Source organism: Podarcis tiliguerta (genome assembly GCF_965153285.1).
Source record: "Podarcis tiliguerta genome assembly, chromosome: 18".
Taxonomy (NCBI): domain Eukaryota; kingdom Metazoa; phylum Chordata; class Lepidosauria; order Squamata; family Lacertidae; genus Podarcis; species Podarcis tiliguerta.
In genome coordinates, this window is record NC_139551.1 from 4,928,193 (window position 1) to 4,951,362 (window position 23,170).

General features: G+C 51.9%; 1 protein-coding gene across 2 annotated transcripts in view; it reads left to right on the forward strand.

Moving 5' to 3' along the window:
* The window catches only part of ANO8 (anoctamin 8), a 41,515-nt gene extending 18,345 nt beyond the window's left edge, over nt 1–23,170 (forward strand). The window contains exons 6-18 of one of the 2 annotated variants that reach the window (XM_083421405.1): nt 716–832; nt 3,481–3,608; nt 5,002–5,163; nt 6,115–6,267; nt 7,027–7,153; nt 7,873–7,928; nt 9,484–9,558; nt 11,457–11,600; nt 12,895–13,659; nt 15,956–16,147; nt 17,431–17,562; nt 19,071–19,181; nt 20,777–23,170. In XM_083421405.1, coding sequence (XP_083277531.1) covers nt 716–832; nt 3,481–3,608; nt 5,002–5,163; nt 6,115–6,267; nt 7,027–7,153; nt 7,873–7,928; nt 9,484–9,558; nt 11,457–11,600; nt 12,895–13,659; nt 15,956–16,147; nt 17,431–17,562; nt 19,071–19,181; nt 20,777–21,454 — 2,840 coding nt within the window. In that variant the 3' untranslated portion in view covers nt 21,455–23,170. The remainder of the gene's footprint in view (nt 1–715; nt 833–3,480; nt 3,609–5,001; nt 5,164–6,114; nt 6,268–7,026; nt 7,154–7,872; nt 7,929–9,483; nt 9,559–11,456; nt 11,601–12,894; nt 13,660–15,955; nt 16,148–17,430; nt 17,563–19,070; nt 19,182–20,776) is intronic. The other variant, XM_083421406.1, reaches the window with a different exon arrangement.

Genomic DNA, 23,170 nt, shown 5'->3' on the forward strand with positions numbered 1-23,170 from the left:
TATTAAAAAAAGTTTCAATCGCACGTAAATTTCCAAATGAAACATATATCGTGATATTGGCACTATGTGTTTCGTCTAATTTTAGCTCTCAGATTTTGCTTTGTGTTACTCTGGGCATACTCTGAGGAGAGTTATATATTTATCCATCTCTACATTACATAAAAGGGACGCGGGTGGCACTGTGGGTTAAGCTCATTCCACTCTTGGGGTCCGACCGACAGGGCAAAGTAGGTCTGCTTTAAACTTTTAAATTGCAAAGGACTAGTGGCGCTGTGGGTTAAACCACAGAGCCTAGGACTTCTCGATCAGAAGGTTGGCGGTTCGAATCCCCGCAATGACGGGGTGAGCTCCCATTGCTCGGTCCCTGCTCCTGCCAACCTAGCAGTTCGAAAGCACGTCAAAGTGCAAGTAGATAAATAGGTACCGCTCCGGCGGGAAGGGAAACAGCGTTTCTGTGCGCTGCTCTGGTTCGCCAGAAGCGGCTTAGTCCTGCTGGCCACATGACCCGGAAGCTGTACGCCGGCTCCCTTGGCCAGTAAAGCGAGATGAGCGCTGCAACCCCAAAGTCGGCCACGACTGGACCTAATGGTCAGGGGTCCCTTTACCTTTACCTAGAGCTTTGGTAGCTGCTGTTGGCGCATCCAGGGTCGAAGGGGGCTTGTGTGGCACCCCTGCTCCGCTTAATTCCTGTGCCCCCCCTTTCTTTTCTCCGCAGTTCCCGAATTGGCTGCCCGCGGCATTCTCCAGCAGGTCTTCCCCATCCACGAGCAACGGATCCTCAACCGGCTGATGAAATCGTGGGTACAAGCCATTTGCGAACCGCAACCTTTGGGTATGCAATTCTGTCCTTCCCTGTCTCCCTCCTGTTCCGAGATCACTTGTGGGGCCTGTAGCTTCCCCTCCCTGCCCCTGATCTAAGGAGAGACGTTACCCCCCTTTTCTCAGGAGGCATAGGGACACGTGGGGCGCTGTGGTCTAAACCACTGAGCCTCTTGGGCTTGCCGATCAGAAGGTCGGCGGTTCGAATCCCCGCAATGACGGGGTGAGCTCCCGTTCCTCTGTCCCAGCTCCTGCCAACCTAGCAGTTCGAAAGCACACCAGTGCAAGTAGATAAATAGGTACTGCTCTGGCGGGAAAGTAAACAGCATTTCCGTGTGCTCTGGTTTCCTGTTGCGCCAAAAGCGATTTAGTCCTGCTGCCCACATGACCCGGAAAGCTGTCTGCGGACAAACACTGGCTCCCTCGGCCTGAAAGCGAGATGAGCGCCGCAACCCCATAGTCGCCTTTGACTGGACTTAACCGTCCAGGGGCCCTTTACCTTTTACACTTTTAGGCGCCAGACAAAAATGTTCTTCTTTAACCAGGCTTTTGGCTGATTGATATTCTACAGCCTTTCAAATGTACCGTATTTTTTGCTCTATAAGACTCACTTTCCCCCTCCTACAAAGTAAGGGGAAATGTGTGCGCGCCTTATGGAGCGAATGCAGGCTGCGCAGCTATCCCAGAAGCCAGAACAGCAAGAGGGATTGCTGCTTTCACTGCGCAGCGATCCCTCTTGCTGTTCTGGCTTCTGAGATTCAGAATATTTTTTTCCTTGTTTCCCTCCTCCAAAAACTAGGTGCGTCTTGTGGTCTGGTGCGTCTTATAGAGCGACAAATACGGCATTTTGTTTTTTTGGGGGGGAGTTGTTTGTTGTTTTTAACTACTTATTTGTGTTTTTATCTTGTGTTTTTATCCTGAGATCTTTTGATGAAGGGTGGTATAATAATAGTAATAATAATAATAGTAATAATACCCAGTGCTATTTTCTGTGGGGTACGCAGGGGTACGCATACCCCTAAACATTTTGTGAATCTTTGTCCATTTGCTGTATTTATTTTCCCCCATTTGAACTATAAAATGGTTAATTTTTTTTGAGTCACAATGAGAGTACCCCTAAAAGTTTTTTAAAGAAAAAAAAAGCACTGATAATAAGAATAAGAATAATATCTTGAGAGTACAGCCTTCTCCATTCCTGAGCAAAACGCAAGGTGTGTACAATTCCTCATGCAGGAATAAATCTTTGAAATATGAGAACAGGATGGGCAGTATACATATATATATATATATATATATATATATATATATATATATGGGCAGTATATTAACAACAACAACAATTGTTATACCTGAAGGGGCGTCTCCACCTCCATCATTCTGCCCGGACACTGAGGTCCAGCGCCAAGGGCCTTCTGGCGGTTCCCTCATTGCGAGAAGCAAAGCTACAGGGAACCAGGCAGAGGGCCTTCTCGGTGGTGGCACCCGCCCTGTGGAATGCCCTCCCTTCAGATGTGAAGGAAATAAACAACTACCTGACTTTTAGAAGACATCTGAAGGCAGCCCTGTTTAGGGAAGCTTTTAATGTTTAATAGGTTATTGCATTTTAGTGTTTTGTTGGAAGCCGCCCAGAGTGGCTGGGGAAACCCAGTCAGATGGGCGGGGTATAAATAATAAATTATTGTTATTATGTTGTTGTTGTTGTCTGGAGGATACAGCCTTCCCCATTCCTGAGCAAAAAGAGGGGTGTTGCATTTTCTCAGGCAAGAAGGCATCTTCAAAAAAAAAAGAACAGGATGGGCAGAATAATAATAATAATAATAATAATAATAGAAATAATAATATCTGGAGGGTGCAGGCTTTCCCATTCCTCATGCAGGATTGCATCTTCTAAATCTAGGTTTAAATTTATATAATTTTTAAACTGTTGCTATATCTGTATTGTCCCTGTTATACCTAATTGCAAATTCAAATGTACAGTGGTGCCCCGCAAGACGAATGCCTCGGAAGACGAAAAACTCGCAAGACGAAAGAGTTTTTCGTTTTCTGAACTGCTTCGCAAGGCGGATTTCCCTATGGGCTTGCTTCGCAAGACGAAACATCTTGCGCCTTTTTTTTAAAACCGCCAATGCATTCCTATGGGAAACCGTCAATACACAGCGGTGCTTCGCAAGACGAAAAAACTCGTAGAACGAAAAAACTCGCAGAACGAATTACCGTATTTTTTGCTCTATTAGACTCACTTTTTCTCTCCTAAAAACTAAGGGGAAATGTGTGTGCGTCTTATGGGGCGAATGCAGGCTGCGCAGCCATCCCAGAAGCCAGAACAGCAAGAGGGATTGCTGCTTTCACTGCGCAGTGATCCCTCTTGCTGTTCTGGCTTCTGAGATTCAGATTTTTTTTTTTCTTGTTTTCCTCCTCCAAAAACTAGGTGCGTCTTGTGGTCTGGTGCGTCCTATAGAGCGAAAAATACGGTAATTTCGTCTTGCGAGGCACCTCTGTATCCCTAATTGTGTTTTATGACTTCCTTGATATTGTATGTGGGCTGGAACTGGACTGTGACTGAAATAATAAAATTCATTCATCTCCTGAATAAGAGAACAGGGTGCTGAATTAACTTTGGTCCAGCCATGTTCTGATTTCCTTCCCCCTTGCCACCCCCAGATGATATCTGTGACTACTTTGGTGTGAAAATCGCCATGTATTTTGCCTGGCTGGGCTTCTACACATCGGCCATGGTTTACCCGGCTGTCTTCGGCTCCCTGCTCTACACCTTCACGGAGAATGATCAGGTGAGGACGGGTTACCTATAGAACAGGGGAAGGGAAGAGAGAGTAAAATAACAAGGGAGTCAGGGCCGGATTTCGGTTTGATGCGGCCCTCAGCTACTGAAGGTACAGCGGTGCCTCGCAAGACGAAATTAATTCGTTCCGTGAGTCTCTTCGTCTAGCGGTTTTTTCGTCTTGCGAAGCAACCCTATTAGCGGATTAGCGCTATTAGCGGTTTAGCGGCTATTAGCGTCTATTAAAGGCTTAAGGGATTAGCGGATTAGCTGCTAAAAGGCTATTAGCAGCTTAGCACCTTAGAAAAAGGGGGTGGGGAGCGGAAAAAAATCTCAAGACTCGCAAGACATTTTCGTCTTGCGAAGCAAGCCCATAGGGAAATTCGTCCTGCGAAGCGCATCGAAAAACGGAAAACCCTTTCGTCTAGCGGGTTTTCCGTCTTGCGAGGCATTCGTCTTGCGGGGCACCACTGTAATGGGGCCCTTTATATGTCCAGCTGTCCTTTGTCAACAACAAATTGCCGCTGTGTTTTTGTGTTGAATGTATGCTATATGGCAGGCCTAGGCAAACTCGGCCCTCCAGATGTTTTGAGACTACAGTTCCCATCATCCCTGACCACTGGTCCTGTGAGCTAGGGATGATGGGATTTGTAGTCCCAAAACATCTGGAGGGCCAAGTTTGCCTAGGCCTGCTATATGGTAATTTATGGACCTAATAGGTTTCTAAAGCCATTTGCACATAGCAAAATATGTATTTTATCAAAGTAATTGTTGGACTGAAATACAATGAAGAGGAAGTATATATGAATAGTGGAATACAATGAAGAAGTATATGAATAGTGGAATAATTATTATGCTCTAACTTAAAACGATTTTTGTATTCATAGCAAATTTAATGATGCAAACACATTGGCGTTTGGCAGTAACAAAAGTCCCTTTAGAAACACAATTTACAAAGACTCATAATCTAGTCTCTAGAATCTTGCTACAACATGAAATAATAATAGGTGTAAATATTTGATGCAAACTACTAATCATTAGGGATGTGAATGGCGCTGTGGGTTAAACCACAGAGCCTAGGACTTGCCGATCAGGAGGTCGGCGGTTCGAATCCCCGCGACGGGGTGAGCTCCTGTTGCTCGGTCCCTGCTCCTGCCAACCTAGCAGTTCGAAAGCATGTCAAAGTGCAAGTAGATAAATAGGTACCACTCCGGCGGGAAGGTAAACCATGTTTCCGTGCACTGCTCTGGTTCGCCAGAAGCGGCTTAGTCCTGCTGGCCACATGACCCGGAAGCTGTACGCCGGCTCCCGTGGCCAGTAAAGGGAGATGAGCGCCGCAACCCCAGAGTCGTCCACGACTAGACCTAATGGTCAGGGGTCCCTTTACCTTTATCCCCCACCAGACTAGCCGGGACGTCTGCTGTGTGATCTTTGCCATCTTCAACGTCATCTGGGCCACCCTGTTCCTGGAGGAGTGGAAGCGGCGGGGGGCCGAGTTTGCCTACAAGTGGGGCACCCTGGACACGCCGGCGGAGTCCATCGAGGAGCCGCGGCCGCAGTTCCGGGTCAGTGGCGGCGCCGGATCCGGCCCTGGGAACAGGGGCAGGGGAGAGAACATTTTAGGGAAGCACAGACCATCCCCTCCCTCCCTTAAGAGAGAGGGTGTGGCCTAAGGAGTCCGCTGAGGGCCAGGTGGAAAGGCTCTGGGGGCCGCAAGCAACCCTCGGCTGCTGAGGTTCCTAAGGAGACCCTCAGGGGCCAGATAGAAAGGCTCCGGGGGCCGCAATCACCCCTCTGCTCCTGAGGTTCCTAGGGAGACCCTCAAGGGCCAGTTAGGAAGGCTCCAGGGGCCGCAATCACCCCTCTGCTCCTGAGTCTGCTAAGGGGGCCCTCCAGGGCCAGATAGAAAGGCTTCAGGGGCCACATTCACCCCTCTGCTCCTGAGGTTCCTAAGGAGACCCTCCAGGGCCAGATAGAAAGGTTTCGGGGGCCGCATTCACCCATATGCTCTTGAGGTTCCTAAGGAGACCCTCAAGGGTCAGATAAAAAGGTTTTGGGGGCCACATCTACCCCCCTGCTCCTGAGGTTTCTAAAGAGGCCCTCAAGGGCCAGATAGAAAGGTTTCGGGGGCCACATTCACCCATATGCTCTTGAGGTTTCTAAGGAGACCCTCAAGGGCCAAATAAAAAGGTTTTGGGGGCCACATCTACCCCCCTGCTCCTGAGGTTTCTAAGCAGACCCTCAAGGGCCAGTTAGGAAGGCTCCAGGGGCCGCAATCTCCCCTCTGCTCCTGAGTCTGCTAAGGGGCCCTTCAGGGCCAGATAGAAAGGTTTCGGGGGCCACATTCACCCATATGCTCTCGAGGTTCCTAAAGACAGAAAGGCTCCGGGGGCCGCATCCACCCCCCCGGGGCCTGAGCTCTCCCTGCTGCAAGCGGGCCCACAATCTTCCCTAGCTCCTCCGGGCGGGCAGCTCTCTGCGGCCGCCACCTTGCTGACCCGTCTCCCCACCCGCAGGGGGTGAAGCGCGTGAGCCCCGTCACCAACTCGGAAGAGTTCTACTACCCGCCCTGGAAGCGGCTCCTCTTCCAGTGCCTGGTCAGCCTGCCGGTCTGCCTCTTCTGCCTCTCCTTCGTCTTCCTCGCCATGCTGGGCTGCTTCGAGCTACAGGTGAGCAGGGACAAGCCGGGCGTTTTCGGAGGAAGTTCTCGCAGGAGGGAGAGACAGATTATGGGCTTGTCATTGTCATTATCATCCTCATTAATTCAACCCATCTGTTGCTTTCTTCTTATTTTTATAAGAAGTAACTGAATCCGTTTGAAGGGACGCGGGTGGCGCTGTGGGTTAAACCACAGAGCCTCGGACTTGCCGATCAGAAGGTCGGCGGTTCGAATCCCCGCAATGACGGGGTGAGCTCCCGTTGCTCGGTCCCTGCTCCTGCCAACCTAGCAGTTCGAAAGCACACCAGTGCAAGTAGATAAATAGGTACCGCTCCGGCGGGAAGGTGAACGGCGTTTCCATGCGCTGCTCTGGTTCGCCAGAAGCGGCTTAGTCCTGCTGGCCACATGACCCAGAAGCTGTACGCTGGCTCCCTTGTCCAATAAAGCAAGATGAGCGCCACAACCCCAGAGTCGGCCACGACTGGACCTAATGGTCAGGGGTCCCTTTACCTTAACTGAATCCGTTTCGGTTTCTCTGGACAAATCTCTCAGCTTATTTATTTGCCGTACACAGTGGACCCTCCGGGTACGAACGTAACTCGTTCTGGGGGTTCGTAAGTACCCCAGAAAGTTTGTATCTAGAGGCGCCGCTTCTGCGCACGGTATTGGTTTTGATTGGCATTGCCAAGCAGCGAGTTTTTTTGGGGGGGAGGAACCCTCCTCGTTGCCCTCCCTGCGCGAACCCCCCCTTTCTCTCTTCCCTCGCCAGGAATTTGTGCTGAGCATTAAGGAGCTGCCGCGCATCGTGCGTTTCCTGCCAAAAATTGTGCTGGCCGTCATCGTCACCGCCTGCGACGAAGTCTACAAGAAGATCGCCTACTGGCTGAACGACATGGGTGAATTCTTTGCAGGATCTGCCTGCCTGCCTGCCTGCCTGCCTTCCTTCCTTCCTTCCTTCCTTCCTTCCTTCCTTCCTTCCTTCCTTCCCTCCCTCCCTCCCTCCCTCCCTCCCTCCCTCCTTCCTTCCTTCCTTCCTTCCTTCCTTCCTTTCTTTCCTTCTTTCCTTCTTTCTCTTCCCTTCCTTCCTTCCTTCCTTCCTTCCCTCCCTCCCTCCCTCCCTCCCTCCCTCCCTCCCTCCCTTTCTTTTCTCCCCTTCCTTCCTTCCTTCCTTCCTTCCTTCCTTCCTTCCCTCCCTCCTTCCTTCCCTCCCTCCCTCCCTCCTTCCTTCCTTCCTTCCTTCCTTCCTTCCTTCCTTCCTTCCTCTTTCTTTCTTTCTTTCTTTCTTTCTTTCTTTCTTTCTTTCTTTCTTCCCTCCCTCCTTTCCTTCCTTCCTTCCTTTCTTCCTTCCTTCCTTCCTTCCCTCCCTCCCTCCTTCCTTCCTTCCTTCCTTCCTTCCTTCCTTCCTTCTTTTTTTCCTTCATTTTTCCCCTCTTCCCTCCTTCCTTCCTTCCTTCCTTCCCTCCCTCCTTCTTTACTTCTTTTTTTCCTTCCTTCCTTCCTTCCTTCTTTTTTCCTTCCTTTTTTCCTTCTTCCCTCCCTCCCTCCCTTTCTTTCCACCTCTTCCTTCCTTCTTTGAGATAGACATCCTAAACGTGACGTTTCCCTCTCCTTGCAGAAAACTACCGCTTGCAGAGTGCCTACGAAAAACACCTCATCATCAAAATGGTCTTGGTGAGTTTGGGCTGCCACATGTTTGTGGGGACGGTGGAGGGAGCCCCTGATTTGCATGCAGAACGTACCAGGTCCTCGGGAACCTGGAGGGCTGCTGCTGCCACCCAGTGTTGACATTACTGGCCTCAGCGGACCCGATGGTCCAAGTCCGGTGCGTCAAACTAGTGGGCTTGACGATGTCAAGACAGGAACAAGAGCCTTCGATAACCTGCTGGCTTCCCCACTGGTGGTGTGTACAGCTAGAAGTGGGCTGCGTCACGCTACTTCACCTGTTGGACAGCAGCCTGAGGAGCCCCAACAGCCTAGTGGGCTTGACAGTTTGTCGAGACAGCAAAAGTCGCCTTTGCTAACCAGCTGTAACCTGGCTGGCTTCCTCGCGGGTGGGGGGGGCAGCTAGAAATGGGCTGCATTGTCCTACTTCACCTGTTGGACAGCAGCCTGGGGGAGAGAGAGAGCAAGGGAGAAAGGAGGAGGCAACAGTACATTTCTGAGCACAAGTGTTGGTGCTGACCTTGAAAGCCTTAAATGGCCTCGGCCCAGTATCCCTGAAGGAGCGTCTCCACCCCCATCATTCAGCCCGGACACTGAGGTGCAGCTCCGAGGGCCTTCTGGTGGTTCCCTCCCTGCGAGAAGCGAGGTTACAGGGAACCAGGTAGAGGGCCTTGTCGGTGGTGGCGCCCCCTCCCATCAGATGTCAAGGAAATAAGCAACTTTCTGACTTTTAGAAGACATCTGAAGGCTGCCCTGTTTAGGGAAGTTTGGAGAAACTATAGTTACGCCTGTCAGGGCATAACAGGAGTGTCTCTCAGAGACTCCTCTCTAGCAAGTTTACAGGAAATGTGTCTATCTAGGAAAAACATGAATGGTTGTTTTTGACTGCCTTTTAAATATCCCACACTTATTCGGCTCAATTGACTAGTAAACTCAGAGGAAACTCAAAGCAAAAATTTGCGGAAAAGTGGGATGGTTATAGAAGATATGTTCAAAAATGCAATAATAGTTTTGACTCGGTGCTGGCGTTCGAGTGATAAAGGAACTAAAAGGAGGCGGACAACAATTAAGGATTTATTATGTTTTGAGAATGTATTATATAGAAAGGTTTATTGTTTTGTGTACATTCAAATGTAAGATAAAATATATGCAAAGGGACTTGACAGGGAGTCAAAGTTGAAGAAAAGATTTTGGAAGATAAAAAGGAAAAAAATATTTACTTTCATTATTATCATTTTGTGTGGGTGTGTGGGTGTCTGCACATATGTGTGTTGTTGTATGCAATGTTTGGGAGGAAATAAGACGGTAAATAACAAATAACAAACTAAATATCGATGTATGTAATTTTTATTTCTTAATTATATTTAGTGGTAGTATGGCTGTATTGTTTTTTGTAACATAAAACCATTCAATAAAAATTATTTAAAAAAAATAAAATAAATATCCCACACTTAATGTAGCCTTCCCAAGTTAGGTTAACCGGGGTCAGGCCCCAGGAGTTGGGGAGCGCAGCGCAGTAAATAAATATATATATATAACATCTCCCCTCTCTCTTTTTCTCTAGTTTCAGTTTGTAAATTCATACCTAAGTCTTTTCTACATCGGATTCTACCTCAAAGACATGGACCGCCTCAAGGAGGTATGGGATTCGCGGGGTATAAATAATAAAATTATTATTACAGTGGTGCCTCGCAAGACGAAAAGAACCCGTTCCGCGAGTCTCTTCGTCTAGCGGTTTTTTCGTCTTGCGAAGCAACCCTATTAGCAGATTAGCAGATTAGCGGCTATTAAAGGTTTAAGGGATTAGCGGATTAGCTGCTAAAAGGCTATTAGCAGCTTAGTGCCTTAGAAAAAGGGGGTGGGGAGCGGAAAAAAATCGCAAGAATCGCAATACATTTTCGTCTTGTGAAGCAAGCCCATAGGGAAATTCGTCCTGCGAAGCACATTGAAAAACGGAAAACCCTTTCGTCTAGCGGGTTTTCCGTCTTGCGAGGCATTCGTCTTGCGGGGCACCACTGTATTATGATGATGATGATGATGATGATGATGTCACAGTGCCCGAAGCTGTGAAAACCGGGGCTGAGGGTGGGAACCCTCCATTTCAGTTTCTCTGGCTTTCCTCACTTCCCCCCTCCTGGATGATTCCATCTTCCACCTTCCCATTTCAGTCTGTGAATCAAGTACCGCATTTTTCACTCTGTAAGACGCACCAGACCACAAGACACACCTAGTTTTTGGAGGAGGAAAACAAGAAAAAAATATATTCTGAATCTCAGAAGCCAGAACAGCAAGAGGGATTGCTGCGCAGTGAAAGCAGCAATCCCTCTTGCTGTTCTGGCTTCTGGGATAGCTGCGCAGCCTGCATTCGCTCCATAAGACGCGCACACATTTCCCCTTACTTTTTTGGAGGGAAAAAGTCAGTCTTATAGAGCAAAAAATACGGTATTTTTTAAAGTCCTCACGAAAGCTAACCCTAATACTTGCATTCCCATATTCCACGATTTGGCCCAAGCACCCGCAAGCCCGCTTGCCTAACAGAGCAGATTAGTGTGTGTGATTTGACCAATACATGCATTTTTCATGAACACTCCCCCCTGACTCCACACCCCCATTGGAGAACCAAATTGCAAAATTCAGAAAAGTGACAATTTTGAACAATTGCAGCATTTCGGTCCCCGCCTTGTTTCTAGAAGAGGGAACCCGGGTGGGTTGTGCAAATGGAACCAAATTTCTTCCCATCCCCTTAAGGTAAAGGTAAAGGGACCCCTGACCATTAGGTCCAGTCGCGGACGACTCTGGGGTTGTGGCGCTCATCTCGCTTTATTGGCCAAGGGAGCCGGCGTACAGCTTCCGGGTCATGTTCCTGCTTTGGTCCTCTTAACCATAAAAGTGTGTTCCTCTTCCTGTACTCTTGACCATATAAGGGTATTCCTGTTCCGGCACTCTTATCTTGGGGTAAGAAGGTCACCAACTCTCCTGGCGCTGTTCCCGGACTACGTCTGTGAGTCAGAGTGTGGTCGGATGTAAGATAAGAGCCAGACGGGCAATCCCTGCTCCACTGGAACAGCCAAGGCCATTCATTGCCGTCACGGACCGATAAGGGAGAGGGCTTTGAGCACTTGTTTACACAGCTTGGTTTTCTGTTTATACATCGATTCAAGCTCAAGCTTCCTGAGCTTGAAAAGCACAAGTTAATGCATTTTAGAAATGCTCCCTTGGAGGAGGAAAATGGGGTTTCAAACTGACTGCACAGAAATCCATTCCTTCATTTTTGGTTCCTAAATGGAGCCTCCATGGGCCGGGGAAGTCTACCGCTGCCTGGCGCAATCCTCCCTCTGGTATGTGAACCCGACGGGCGTCCATCAGCGTCTTAAAGAACCCAGCCGACGTATCCAAGATGGGTCGCCCGCCACTTCGAACCCTTCGTCTTCTCGTTCCGTTGCATTGTTTTTCGGTTCGGTTTTGATTTTGCATTTTCTCTCTCTCTGTGTGTGTCTCTCTCCCTCTGTCCGTCTGTCGGCCCTCCGCCTTCCTCAGCTCCTGCTCATCTTTTCCCTCTTCCAAAGCCTCGTGCGTCAGCTCAAAGACGCCCTCCTTCCCACCGTCATTCTCCAATTCCACCTCTGCCTCATCTCCTTTAAGGGCCTGTTGAGCTTCTGTTGGCAGCTGGCTGTCTCCAAAGTAGGAGCGCTGGGCTGGGGTCTTGGGGGGAGCGGAAAAGGAAGAGGGATGGAATGGGGAGCCTGGGAGAAAGACCTGGTTTTTAATCTCATATTGGTTGGCCTGTGCTGTTACGGGAACGTGCCTAGGGCCAAGGGTCAAGGTTCGTGCCGTTCGAGACCCCGACAACGTCTCGCACGAGGGAAACATGGGCACCCATTCCCATATCTAGGAGGCAGCTTACAGCTCGCTCCCAAAGGCGGCAGCAATGCTCCCAAACCTGGACGGTTTGGAGGGAGTAAAGGTAAAGGGACCCCGGGCCATTAGGTCCCGTTGTGGCCGACTCTGGGGTTGCGGCGCTCATCTTGCTTTACTGGCCGAGGGAGCCAGCGTACAGCTTCCGGGTCATGTGGCCAGCAGGACTAAGCCGCTTCTGGCGAACCAGAGCAGCGCACGGAAACGCCGTTTACCTTCCCGCCGGAGTGGTACCTATTTATCTACTTGCGCTTTGACGTGCTTTCGAACTGCTAGGTTGGCAGGAGCAGGGACCGAGCAACGGGAGCTCACCCCGTCATTGCGGGGATTCGAACCGCCGACCTTCTGATCAGCAAGTCCTAGGCTCCGTGGTTTAACCCACAGCGCCACCCGCATCCCTTCTTGGAGGGAGTCAATATCTCCAAATAGTCGCAAGGTATCACAAGCGAGGAGAGAGAGGATGTTTGTGCGTTCCCTTCTTGATTTTAGGGTTCCCATTGGGAAGATGGGGTTGGTTCATTTGGTTGGATTTAGGTAGGCCCAACTCAGCTGCCTAGGGGCTCTTCTTGCGGTTCCTAAATAGAGCCTCCATGGACATAGCCAGTCTACCTTAGAACAGGAGTGGGAGAAGGCTGTAGCGCTCATATCCTGGTTCACCAGGAGGCTGGACGTATTGGGCCCCCTCTGGCCCAGCTCAGCTGCCTCGGGGCTCTTCTCATTATTCCTAAATAGAGCCTCCATGGACATGGCCAGTCTACCTTAGAACAAAAGTGGGAGAACGCTGTAGCTTTCTAGGGACTTCCCTTTTGGGAGGGGGGATCTGCTTGGCCGCTTATGAAGACAGGAATCTAGGCTTGGTGGGCCTACTTGGGCTTGGCCCAGCTCCCGCTACAGGGATCCTCTTAAGTCAGAATCGTAGCGTTGGAAAGGACCCCCTGGGGGTCGCCAAATCCACACATCTCAGCTCAAGCATCGGGGTCAGGTGGCCACCCAAGGAAAGACGTTCTCCAGGTTGTCCTTTCCCTGACCAGACTCCTTCTTCTCACGTTCCTCCTGACAGATGCTGGCGACTCTACTCATCACGCGCCAGTTTCTGCAGAACGTGAAGGAGGTCTCTCAGCCACACCTCTACAGCAAATTCAAGCGCGGGGATCTGAGCGCGCAAAACCTCCGAGAGGTGGCCCAGACTATCCTTCGCCTGCTGGCCCAGAAGTGTGCCCCGGCCAGGCCCCGCGGAGCCCACCACCGGGGCCCCCGGCACGGCGGAGACCCCCCAGCCGGCCACGGCCCGGAGGCGGCCGAGGGTCCGGAGGGGGCTCCCCGCGGGGAGAAGAAATGCCTCAACGGCGGCTGCGGCGTCCCTGAGGAAGAGGACGAGGAGAGGAAGGACTCCGACTCGGAGGATGAGAGCATCATCGACTGCGGGCTGAAGTTGAAGAAGGTGAGCTTCATCGAGAAGGCCGACCGCAAGGCCGGCGACCCGGGTCTGGAGGAAGGGGCCAGTTTCCTGGAGGAAGGCAGCCCCACCATGGTGGAGAAAGGCATGGATCCGGCCTCCGTCTTTGAGCTGTGCGAGGACGACGATGAGAGCGACGGGGCCTCTGGGAGTCCCTTGCGGGGAGCGCCGGAAGCCAAGGAGCCGGCGGTGACCATGAGGGCCCGGAGGCCACGGGGCGCCAGGAACCCCCTGGAAGAGGGCGAGGAAGGCGAGGAGGGAGAGGAAGGGCGGAAGCCTAGCAGGAGCTCCTGGATCGACCCCCCGGAGGAGGTCTTCGCCGCCCAGCTGGCCCAGGCCGAGGTGGAGAGCTGTATGAAGAAATACGAGGTGAGTAAGCCGGCATTCGGGGCAGCACAGAGGAGGAAGAGGAAAGGAAGGCACATCAGGGTGGACAGGGCATAGCTGTCAACCGTCCCTTATTTGGCGGGAAACTCCCTTATCCCAGCGCCGTGTCCCGCTGCTGTCCCTTATTGATGATGTCCCTTAAGTTTCCCGGGTTTCAAAGGAAGCAGCTCCTCTCCCTCTCTCCCTGCCGGCCAGGGAGGAGGGAGGCTCCAACTGGGTTGCTTGGCTGCGTTGCTCACCCAATAAGGAGTCTAAGGACGACTGGGGGGTGGAGCTTGCATTCCTTGTGCCGATCAAATCGGCCGCGTTGCCTGGGGACTCGCCTTTGCTCAGTGCTTCCCAGCGAAGAGGTGCCGGTGGTTTTCCTTGCTGCATCCCCTTTGCTGGGTTGCTGCGCTGTGGGAACCACCGCTTGAGGCTTCGTTTGGCTGCTGGCTGGGCTTTCTGCCTTTAGCTTGGAGGGGCTCCGAAGCTGAACATAGCTATGTCCTGAAAATCCCTTATTTTGGCTGCTGATCCCTTATTGATGATGTCCCTTAAATTTCCCGGGTTTCAAAGGAAGCAGCTCCTCTCCCTCCCTCCCTGCCGGCCAGGGAGGAGGGAGGTTCCAACTGTGTTGCTTGGCTGCCCGGCCTGCCCCCCTCCGGCCTCCTCTCACCAGCCTCGGCCCTCGGGAGCCCCTTCCCGTCGGGACTGAGGAGCCTTGAGAGGAGAGCAAGGGCAACCATAGAGAAAGCAGTTCAGAGAGAGGAGGAGGTGGAGGAGGTGCAGGCAGGTGTTCCAAGGGCTAACCATAGAGGGGGAAAGCGGAGGAAGGACCGCAAGCGCTTCTCCCGTAGATTTGTAGTGGTAAATTAGCATAGATGGTCTGATCTGCGGGTTTACTTCGGGTGCTATTTCCCCCCCTCTCTTCCTCCCACCCCGCCTGATGGAACTGAGAGCTGCAGATGGAGCACGAGAGAAAAGATACAGAACTGCAACAGCATCTTCATAGCTCGGACTTAGTTTTGCGCAAAAAGTGGTTGCTGCTTGTAGTTATTTAATTGCAGTGTTTCATCAGCTGGTGTCTTGAGCAGCAACCTCTGGAAACGAAGGGCTAAAAACTGCTCTCCCAAATTATCTGGTCCCTTTTAACTTCGTATTTCAGCTGGTTGGCTAAAATCCCTTATTTTGGCTGCTGGTCCCTTATTTTCGAGGCTGCTGGTCCCTTATTTTCAAATCTGTAAGTTGACAGCTATGGGACAGAAAAGTGGTTGGGGACCTCAGGAATGAATGAGAGATAATAAACCAATAGTCTCAGAGGCAAGAACAGGGGTCAGCAAACTTCTTCAGCAGGGGACCGTCTGCGCACGGCGGGTCACGATTTGGCGCTTATGCACAAAGTGCGATTTAGCGCCTCTGCGCATGCGCAACCGCCAAAACCCAGAAGTAACCCGTTCCAGTACTTTTGGGTTTCGGCGATCTGTAACCAGAAAAAACGCAACCTGAAGCGGCTGTAACCCGAGGTATGACTGTATTATAATATATCCAGCTGCGTCCTCCTTGGACGAGGCCGGTTGAAACGAAGGAGTACCGTATTTTTCGCTCTATAGGACGCACTTTTTCCCCTCCAAAAATGAAGGGGAAATGTGTGTGCGTCCTATGGAGCGAATGCAGGCTCCTTGGCTTCAGCGATAGCAACGAGAAGCCTCCGAAGCGCAGAGGGAGCGCTCCCCCCGCGCTCCAGAGGCTTCACGTTGCTTTCGCTGAAGCCTGGAGATCGAGAGGGGTAGGTGCGCACTGACCCCTCTTGCTCTTCAGGCTTCAGGGATAGCCGCCTGAAGCCTTTGGAGCGCAGCGGGAGAGCAAGACTCTCCTGGCTTCAGCGAAAGGAACTTGAAGCCTCCAGAGCACAGCGGGAACTCCCGCTGTGCTTCAAAGGCTTCAGGGATAGCCGCTGCACTCCTGAGGCTTCGGGTTCCTTTTGCGGAAGCCAGGAGAGCAAGACTCTCCCGGCTTCAGCAGAGAGGGAGAGCTGCGCAGCGCCCCTTCAGCCAAGCGGGAGGAGAAATGGAAGGGGCTCCGTTTCTCCTGCCGCTTCGCTGAAGGGGCGCTGAGCAGAGAGGGGGAGAATTTTTTCCCCTTGTTCTCTCCCTCTAAAACGAGGTGCGGCCTATAGAGCGAAAAATACGGTAATACCATTATTGTTATTCTCTCTTGCAAACAAATCCCCCCCCCTCTCTCTCTCATACACACACCCCCTATTTCTCTTTCTCCCCCCCCCTCCCCTCCGATCCAGGACACTTTCCAAGACTACCAGGAGATGTTCATCCAGTTTGGCTACGTGGTCCTCTTCTCATCCGCCTTCCCTCTGGCCGCCACATGCGCCCTGATCAACAACATCATTGAGATACGGAGCGATGCCTTCAAGCTCTGCACGGGCCTCCAACGTCCCTTTGGCCAGCGGGTGGAAAGCATCGGGGAGTGGCAGGTAAGGTAAAGGTAAAGGGACCCCTGACCGTTAGGTCCAGTCGTGGCCGACTCTGGGGTTGCGGCGCTCATCTCGCTTTACTGGCCAGGGGAGGCAGCGTACAGCTTCCGGGTCATGTGGCCAGCATGACTAAGCCGCTTCTGGCGAACCAGAGCAGCGCACGGAAATGCTGTTTACCTTCCCACCAGAGTGGTACCTATTTATCTACTTGCACTTTGACATGCTTTTGAACTGCTAGGTTGGCAGGAGCAGGGACCGAGCAACGGGAGCTCACCCCGCCGCGGGGATTCGAACCGCCGACCTTCTGATCGGCAAGTCCTAGGCTCTGTGGTTTAACCCACAGCGCCAGATGGCCTCTATACCTGGAGGCTCCATTTAACTGTCATAGCCATCCATTAGGGCCTCACCTCACTCGCTGTGACTTCGCATTCACCTGCCGAACCAAAGGCTGTGTCCTGAGGCAGCAGTTTCTGTAAATTTATTCTTCTTCCATGAAGCAAGTTGTTCGTTCTGTCTGTCCCAAATCTCCAGGCAAGTCCGTTACAACGGATGACCCTGACTTCCAGTATTATTGGTAATCTCTCTCTCCCTCCCTCCCTCCCTCTCTCTCTCTCTGTCCCCTTCTTCCACACCGGCCAATGTTTTATAAAACCATTTTTCTAAAAAAGGTGAATTGCTTAGAATTCATGCTTTAACTTCCTTCCGATACTGTTCACGGGCCTTGGCCCCCTAGACCTGAAGGAGCGTCTCCACCCCCATCGTCCAGCCCGGACACAGAGGTCCAGCTCTGAGCGCCTTCTGGCGGTTCCCTCATTGCGAGAAGCCAAGTTACAGGGAACCAGGCAGAGGGCCTTCTCGGTGGTGGCACCCTCCCTGTGGAACGCCCTCCCACCAGATGCCAAGGAAACAAACAGCTACCTGACTTTTAGAAGACATCTGAAGGCAGCCCTGTTTAGGGAAGTTTTTAATGTCATATGTTTTATTGTGATTTTAATATCCTGTTGGGAGCCGCCCAGAGTGACTGGGGAGGCCCAGCCAGATGGGCGGGGTATAAATTAAAATAATAACAATAAAAATCCCCACAAACGAAACAGTCCCTGACTTCAGGTTTATAACTCTTACGAAGCCACGACACAAAAGGAAAACGGGTTGGTTGGGAGGAGGAAATAAGCAATCTCAGCAGCAAGTTCTTAGCTACGTAGCTGTTCTGGTAAGCAGCAGGGGTTCTGCCAAAAATTGCTAGTCTCTTTTAGAAAAAAATGTCCTTCTTTTCCCTTCTGCAGAAGGTAATGGAAGCCATGGGTGTCCTAGCCATCGTGGTGAACTGCTACTTGATCGGTCAGTGTGGGCAACTTCAACGTCTCTTCCCCTGGCTCAGCCCAGAGGGGGCCATCATATCCGTGGTGGTGCTGGAGGTAACACTCTTTTCTGCCGTACACACACATACCTGTTAAGTTGTGGGCGAACATATCAGACGACACAGTGATTTCTCCAGAGCAGCTCTTTATTGTAAGCTGGACAGAACTGAACAGCAAACAGCTCAGCCGGCCTGCTTTTATAGGCAGCCGGCTGTCAACATTGTAGCAACAACAACCCAGGGTTTCCCGCCTAGAATAACTGACGTGGACCTGAGTGAAAACTATCTACAGTATCCCCCTGTTGGCCCAGGGTGAGAACATCAGTACATAACACCCCTCCCCACCGAGATAAGGCGTTAGTTACAATCGTAATGGTTTCCTTATATACAGCACTACACGTAATGGTTCAATTAGGCACAAAAGCATATCGGTTACATTCCCCATACTTAGACCAACAGTGATACATGTCCAACAACATAGTCCTTTAAATAAGTTGGGCGCTTGGAAACTCTGCCAGACCGCTGGGAACTGGTAGCCAAGTCCGGGGGGCCACCCAATTCTTGCTGAGGCTGTGGTGCGACCCAACTCGGGTCTCCCCCTTCGGACCGCGATCCCAAGCTGAAATACCCCAGTTCCGTAACTGGGAAGTCCCAGGTCCGCCCACTAAGATCTGCCTTTCTGCTTGGGCTCCATTTGAGCTAGTCGTGGTTTGGTGCTAACCATGGTTTGCTGAGCAAACCACAGGTCGAGCAAAGAAACCAACGGTTTGCCCCTTGTGTGGCTCTTGCCTTTGCACCCCAGCTCAGCGAGCATCATGGGTAGGGTTGCCGAACAAACGACCGTTCAGCGAAGCCGCTGGGTTCTAACATGGCAGCAAACCATACCTGTCAACCGTCCCTTATTTGGCGGGAAAGTCCCTTATCCCAGCGCCGTGTCCCGCTGCTGCCCCTTATTGATGATGTCCCTTAAATTTCCCGGGTTTCAAAGGAAGCAGCTCCTCTCCCTCCCTCCCTGCCGGCCAGGGAGGAGGGAGGCTCCAGTTGTGTTGCTTGGCTGCGTTGCTCACCCAATAAGGAGTCTAAGAACGACTGGGGGGTGGAGCTTGCATGCCTTGTGCCAATCAAATCAGCTGCGTTGCCTGGGGACTCGCCTTTGCTCAGCGCTTCCCAGCGGAGAGGTGACGGTGGTTTTCCTCGCTGCATCCCCTTTACTGGGTTGCTGCGCTGTGGGAACCACCGCTTGAGGCTTCGTTTGGCTGCTGGCTGGGCTTTCTGCCTTTGGCTCGGAGGGGCTCAGAAGCTGAACATCCCTGTGTTCTGAAAATCCCTTATTTTGGCTGCTGATCCCTTATTTTCGAGGCTGCTGGCCCCTTATTTTCAAATCTGTAAGTTGACAGCTATGCAGCAAACCATGGTTCTAAAAAGCCATGGTACGCAAGTCTCCGGCAAACCATGGTTTCGCATGGGGAGGTGTTGGAAAGCAAGACAATAGCAGCAATGGTGATGTCTTATGCCCAGGGAGCTGTAGACCTCAGCCCTTCTCACCCCACTGTTTTCTCCCCATAGCATTTTGCCCTCCTGCTCAAGTACGTCATCCAAGTGGCTATCCCGGACATCCCCGGCTGGGTGGCGGAGGAAATGGCAAAACTGGAGTACCAGCGGCGAGAGGCTTTTAAGGTGAGTCTGGCCCAGTCACACGCGGTTACTCAGGAACAAGCTCTGTTGACCCCGGGGATGGCTTTGAACGTGCTGCAAGGGTAAACTCAGAATCCTGACAAACAGAAGTACTGTTTTTGGGGGGCAGGGGGTGGGCGGGTGTGGAGGACTCCCTGGTCCTGAATGGGGTAACTGTGCCCCTGAAGGACCAGGTGTGCAGCCTGGAAGTCATTTTGGACTCACCGCCGTCCATGGAGGCGCAGGTCAGTTCTGTGTCCAGGGTGCCTGTCTACCAGCTCCATCTGGTACGCAGGATGAGACCCTCCCTGCCCGCAGACTGTCTGGCCAGAGTGGCACATGCTCTGCATTTAGGTTAAACACCTCCCTTCCGAAAAAGAGAAACAACAACAACAACAACAATATTTTACTATTTATACCCCACCCATCTGGCTGGGTTTCCCCAGCCACTCTGGTGGCTCCCAACAGAATATTAAAAACACAATAAAACATCAAACACTAAAAACTTCCCTAAACAGGGCTGCCTTCAGATGTCTTCTAAAAGTCAGATAGTTGTTTATTCCCTTGACATCTGATGGGAGGGCGTTCCTCTAATTGATGCTGTTAATTTTCCCATCGCTGCGAATTCAAGAAATTTGGTTCTGCATTCTAATCATTCTAGTATCTCATGCGGTTAGAGGGAACTGCGGGGTTGCGGGGGAGGGATTAATTGAAATTGTTAAAGATCGGTTTAGTATTTAAGAGATTAAAATTTCTATAAAGATTCTATAAGTAAAGCAGAAAGAGGCAAGAAATATTAAGTAAAGGTATCAGAGAGGAGACGAGTGTAAATGAAAACATGAGACTTACGGTTTTGTTACATATGATTTTATTTTGGAGTTGTCTGCTTATTTTGCAGTTGTTTGTTGTAAAGAACGTATATTAGGTACAGGTAAGGGTACCCCGACCATTAGGTCCAGTCGTGGCCGATTCTGGGGTTGCGGCGCTCATCTCGCTTTACTGGCCGAGGGAGCCGGCGTACAGCTCCCGGGCCAGCAGGACTAAGCCGCTTCTGGCGAACCAGAACAGCGCACGGAAACACCATTTACCTTCCCGCTGGAGCGGTACCTATTTATCTACTTGCACTTTGCCGTGCTTTCGAACTGCTAGGTTGGCAGGTGCAGGGACCGAGCAATGGCAGCTCACCCCATCGCGGGGATTCGAACCGCCGACCTTCCGATCGGCAAGTCCTAGGCTCTGTGGTCTAACCCACAGCGCCACCCGCGTCCCTCAAATAAGAGATCATTCATCTCTAATTCAAGAGCCCGCAAGAGTTTATGATGAGGACTAGCGACATGCCTGGTTTTGCACACACCTTCCCGCTGGAGCGGTACCTATTTATCTACTTGCACTTTGACGTGCTTTCAAATTGCTAGGTGGGCAGGAGCTGGGACAGAGCAACGGGAGCTCACCCCGTCATTGCGGGGATTCGAACCGCCAACCTTCCGATCGGCAAGTCCTAGGCTCTGTGGTTTAACCCACAGCGCCACCCGCGTCCCTGAATGTATATTATGTGAATTAAAAACACGAAACATGACCCTGTGTTGTTCCTTCCGCAGAAACATGAGCGCCAGGCCCAGCACCACTTCCAGCAGCAGCAGCGCCGCAAGCGAGAGGAGGAGGAACGCCAACGCCATGCCGAATACCACGCCCGCAAAGAGCGGGAGAGCGGCCGGGAGGAGGGCAAGTCGGACGGAGGGGGCCCCGAGACCGGCCACGAGAAGAGCCAGCCCAAAGGGAAGGGGCCCGGGGGCTCGGGCCACGGCTCGGAGAAGCCCAAAAGGCCGAGCTCTCTGTTGGCCACCAACAATGTCATGAAACTGAAGCAAATCATCCCATTGCAGGGGAAATTCTTGTCCGGTGGCACGGGGGGCGGCGGCGGCGGCACGTCGGGGGCCCGCTCCCCGCAATCCCCCACCGGCACCGACAACAAACTGCCCGGCTTCCTCAGCTTCAAGTTCCTCAAATCCCCGGAGACCAAGCGGGAGGCCACCACCGAGAAGGTCCAGTCGCCCACCAAGCCTTTCAACCCGAGCAAACTGTTCAACTTCAGCAAGTCGGAAGGGGGTAACGGCGCAGCCCCTCTTCCGCAACAGCAGCCGCGGCCCGGGACTTCGGCGGACGAGAAACCCGCGGCTCAGAGATCGCACCTCAACGGGCTGGTGGACGATGAGGCTGAGGAGGAACCGGAGATCCGAACGGCGGCGGAGGACGAGGGTCCGGGGCACAAACTCTAACCGTCCCCCTACCTCCGGGCGAGGGCTGGGGAGAGAGAGAGAGAGAGAGGACAGGGAGGGAGAGAAAGGAGGAATTGGGTCGCCGGTCGGTTCTTCAAGCAGATTTGGGGCAGGCGAGGGGCTTCCAGCGGGTCCACCATTTCTCCATGGTGGTGGCACTTGGGGGAGTCGGGGGAGATTCGATTTGGCAGCTTGCTGAGGTCGCAACCTGAAAAGGAGAGGTGAAAGGTTTCCGCTTCCCCAAATATCTCTGACGTTCCGGATGGGTCAAGTTTGGTACCTGGTTTGGGCTACTGCTGGCGGCCGACATGTTTGAGGCACAGTCCAGCTCAGGAATGCCAGAACCTCAAAATGGAGGAGGTGTCTGCAGATTTTTGGGGTGCGATGTCCACAGGTTTTTGGGGTGCGGCCATTGACTGGCGCCACATGGCTTCCTCCCAACCCCATCAGTTCCCTTATCAGAGCTGTTCTTGCAGTCTTTCTGAAGGGCTTTTTGTTGCATTTCGGAGGAGAGGACCCCCTTCCACCCCCCCACCCAGTGGGCAAAAGGGTGGGGTCTCAACCAACCCCCTCTTTTAGGCTAGGGAGGAGAGTCCACAAACAGTGAGTTTGGGGGGAATTCTATGGGGGGAACAAGGTCTGTCTCGACTCTCAAGAGTCCTGTCGGATTGTGTCCCCTCCTTCCAGGTAACCCACCCCCCTTTGTGTTTTGAGGGGTTGTTGAGCCCCCGCTTCTTTGTCTTGCATCTACTGTACATCCGTCCTGAAGCAAATTGGGAGAGGATGGAAAACCTCGGCTCAAATTTGCTCCTCAAATCCCTCCGCTCAACATGAGGAATGATGGGTAATGTTAAATCTCGGGTCTGTGTTTCCTTCCCCCACCTCGCTCTAACAGCAAAAAGTATATTGTATTTGGCAAAGTAAATCACTGCCTTAAAACAGAGAGGTTGCTCTAAGTACCTCCCCTCAAAGGCTGCGTTTGAAAATCTAGAAAGAGGCAGCCTTCACAGCGAATTCATAGCCCCAGCTTTGCCTCATGTTGCATTAGCCAAATTTTATTCCAGTGATTTCCGAACAGGCTGTGTGCAAAACCAGCCATGTGGTTAGTCCTCATCGTAAACGCTTGCGGGCTCTTGAATTAGAGACAAATAATCTCCTATTTGAGGGACGCGGGTGGCGCTGTGGGTTAAACCACAGAGCCTAGGACTTGCCGATCAGAAGGTTGGCGGTTCGATTCCCGGTGACAGGGTGAGCTCCCGTTGCTCGGTCCCTGCTCCTGCCAACCTAGCAGTTCGAAAGCACGTCAAAGTGCAAGTAGATAAATAGGTACCACTCCGGCGGGAAGGTAAACGGCGTTTCCGTGCACTGCTCTGGTTCGCCAGAAGCGGCTTAGTCCTGCTAGCCACATACCCGGAAGCTGTACGCCGGCTCCCTCGGCCAATAAAGCGAGATGAGCGCCGCAACCCCAGAGCCGGCCACGACTGGATCTAACGGCCAGGGGTCCCTTTACCTTTTTTAATCTCCTATTTGCCTCTCACCTCTCCCCGCCGGTAAAATCAGCCCAGTAAAACAGAACAAGCCCCCTTCCCTTTTTCTGCTTGAAGAACAGAGGTGGAATTTGAAGTACCAGGAAGCGGTTGGGAGCAGACGAGACACTGTTTTGAAGCAACGTCCATGCATGGTCAATATATCTTGCACTAAAGAAAATGAAAACAA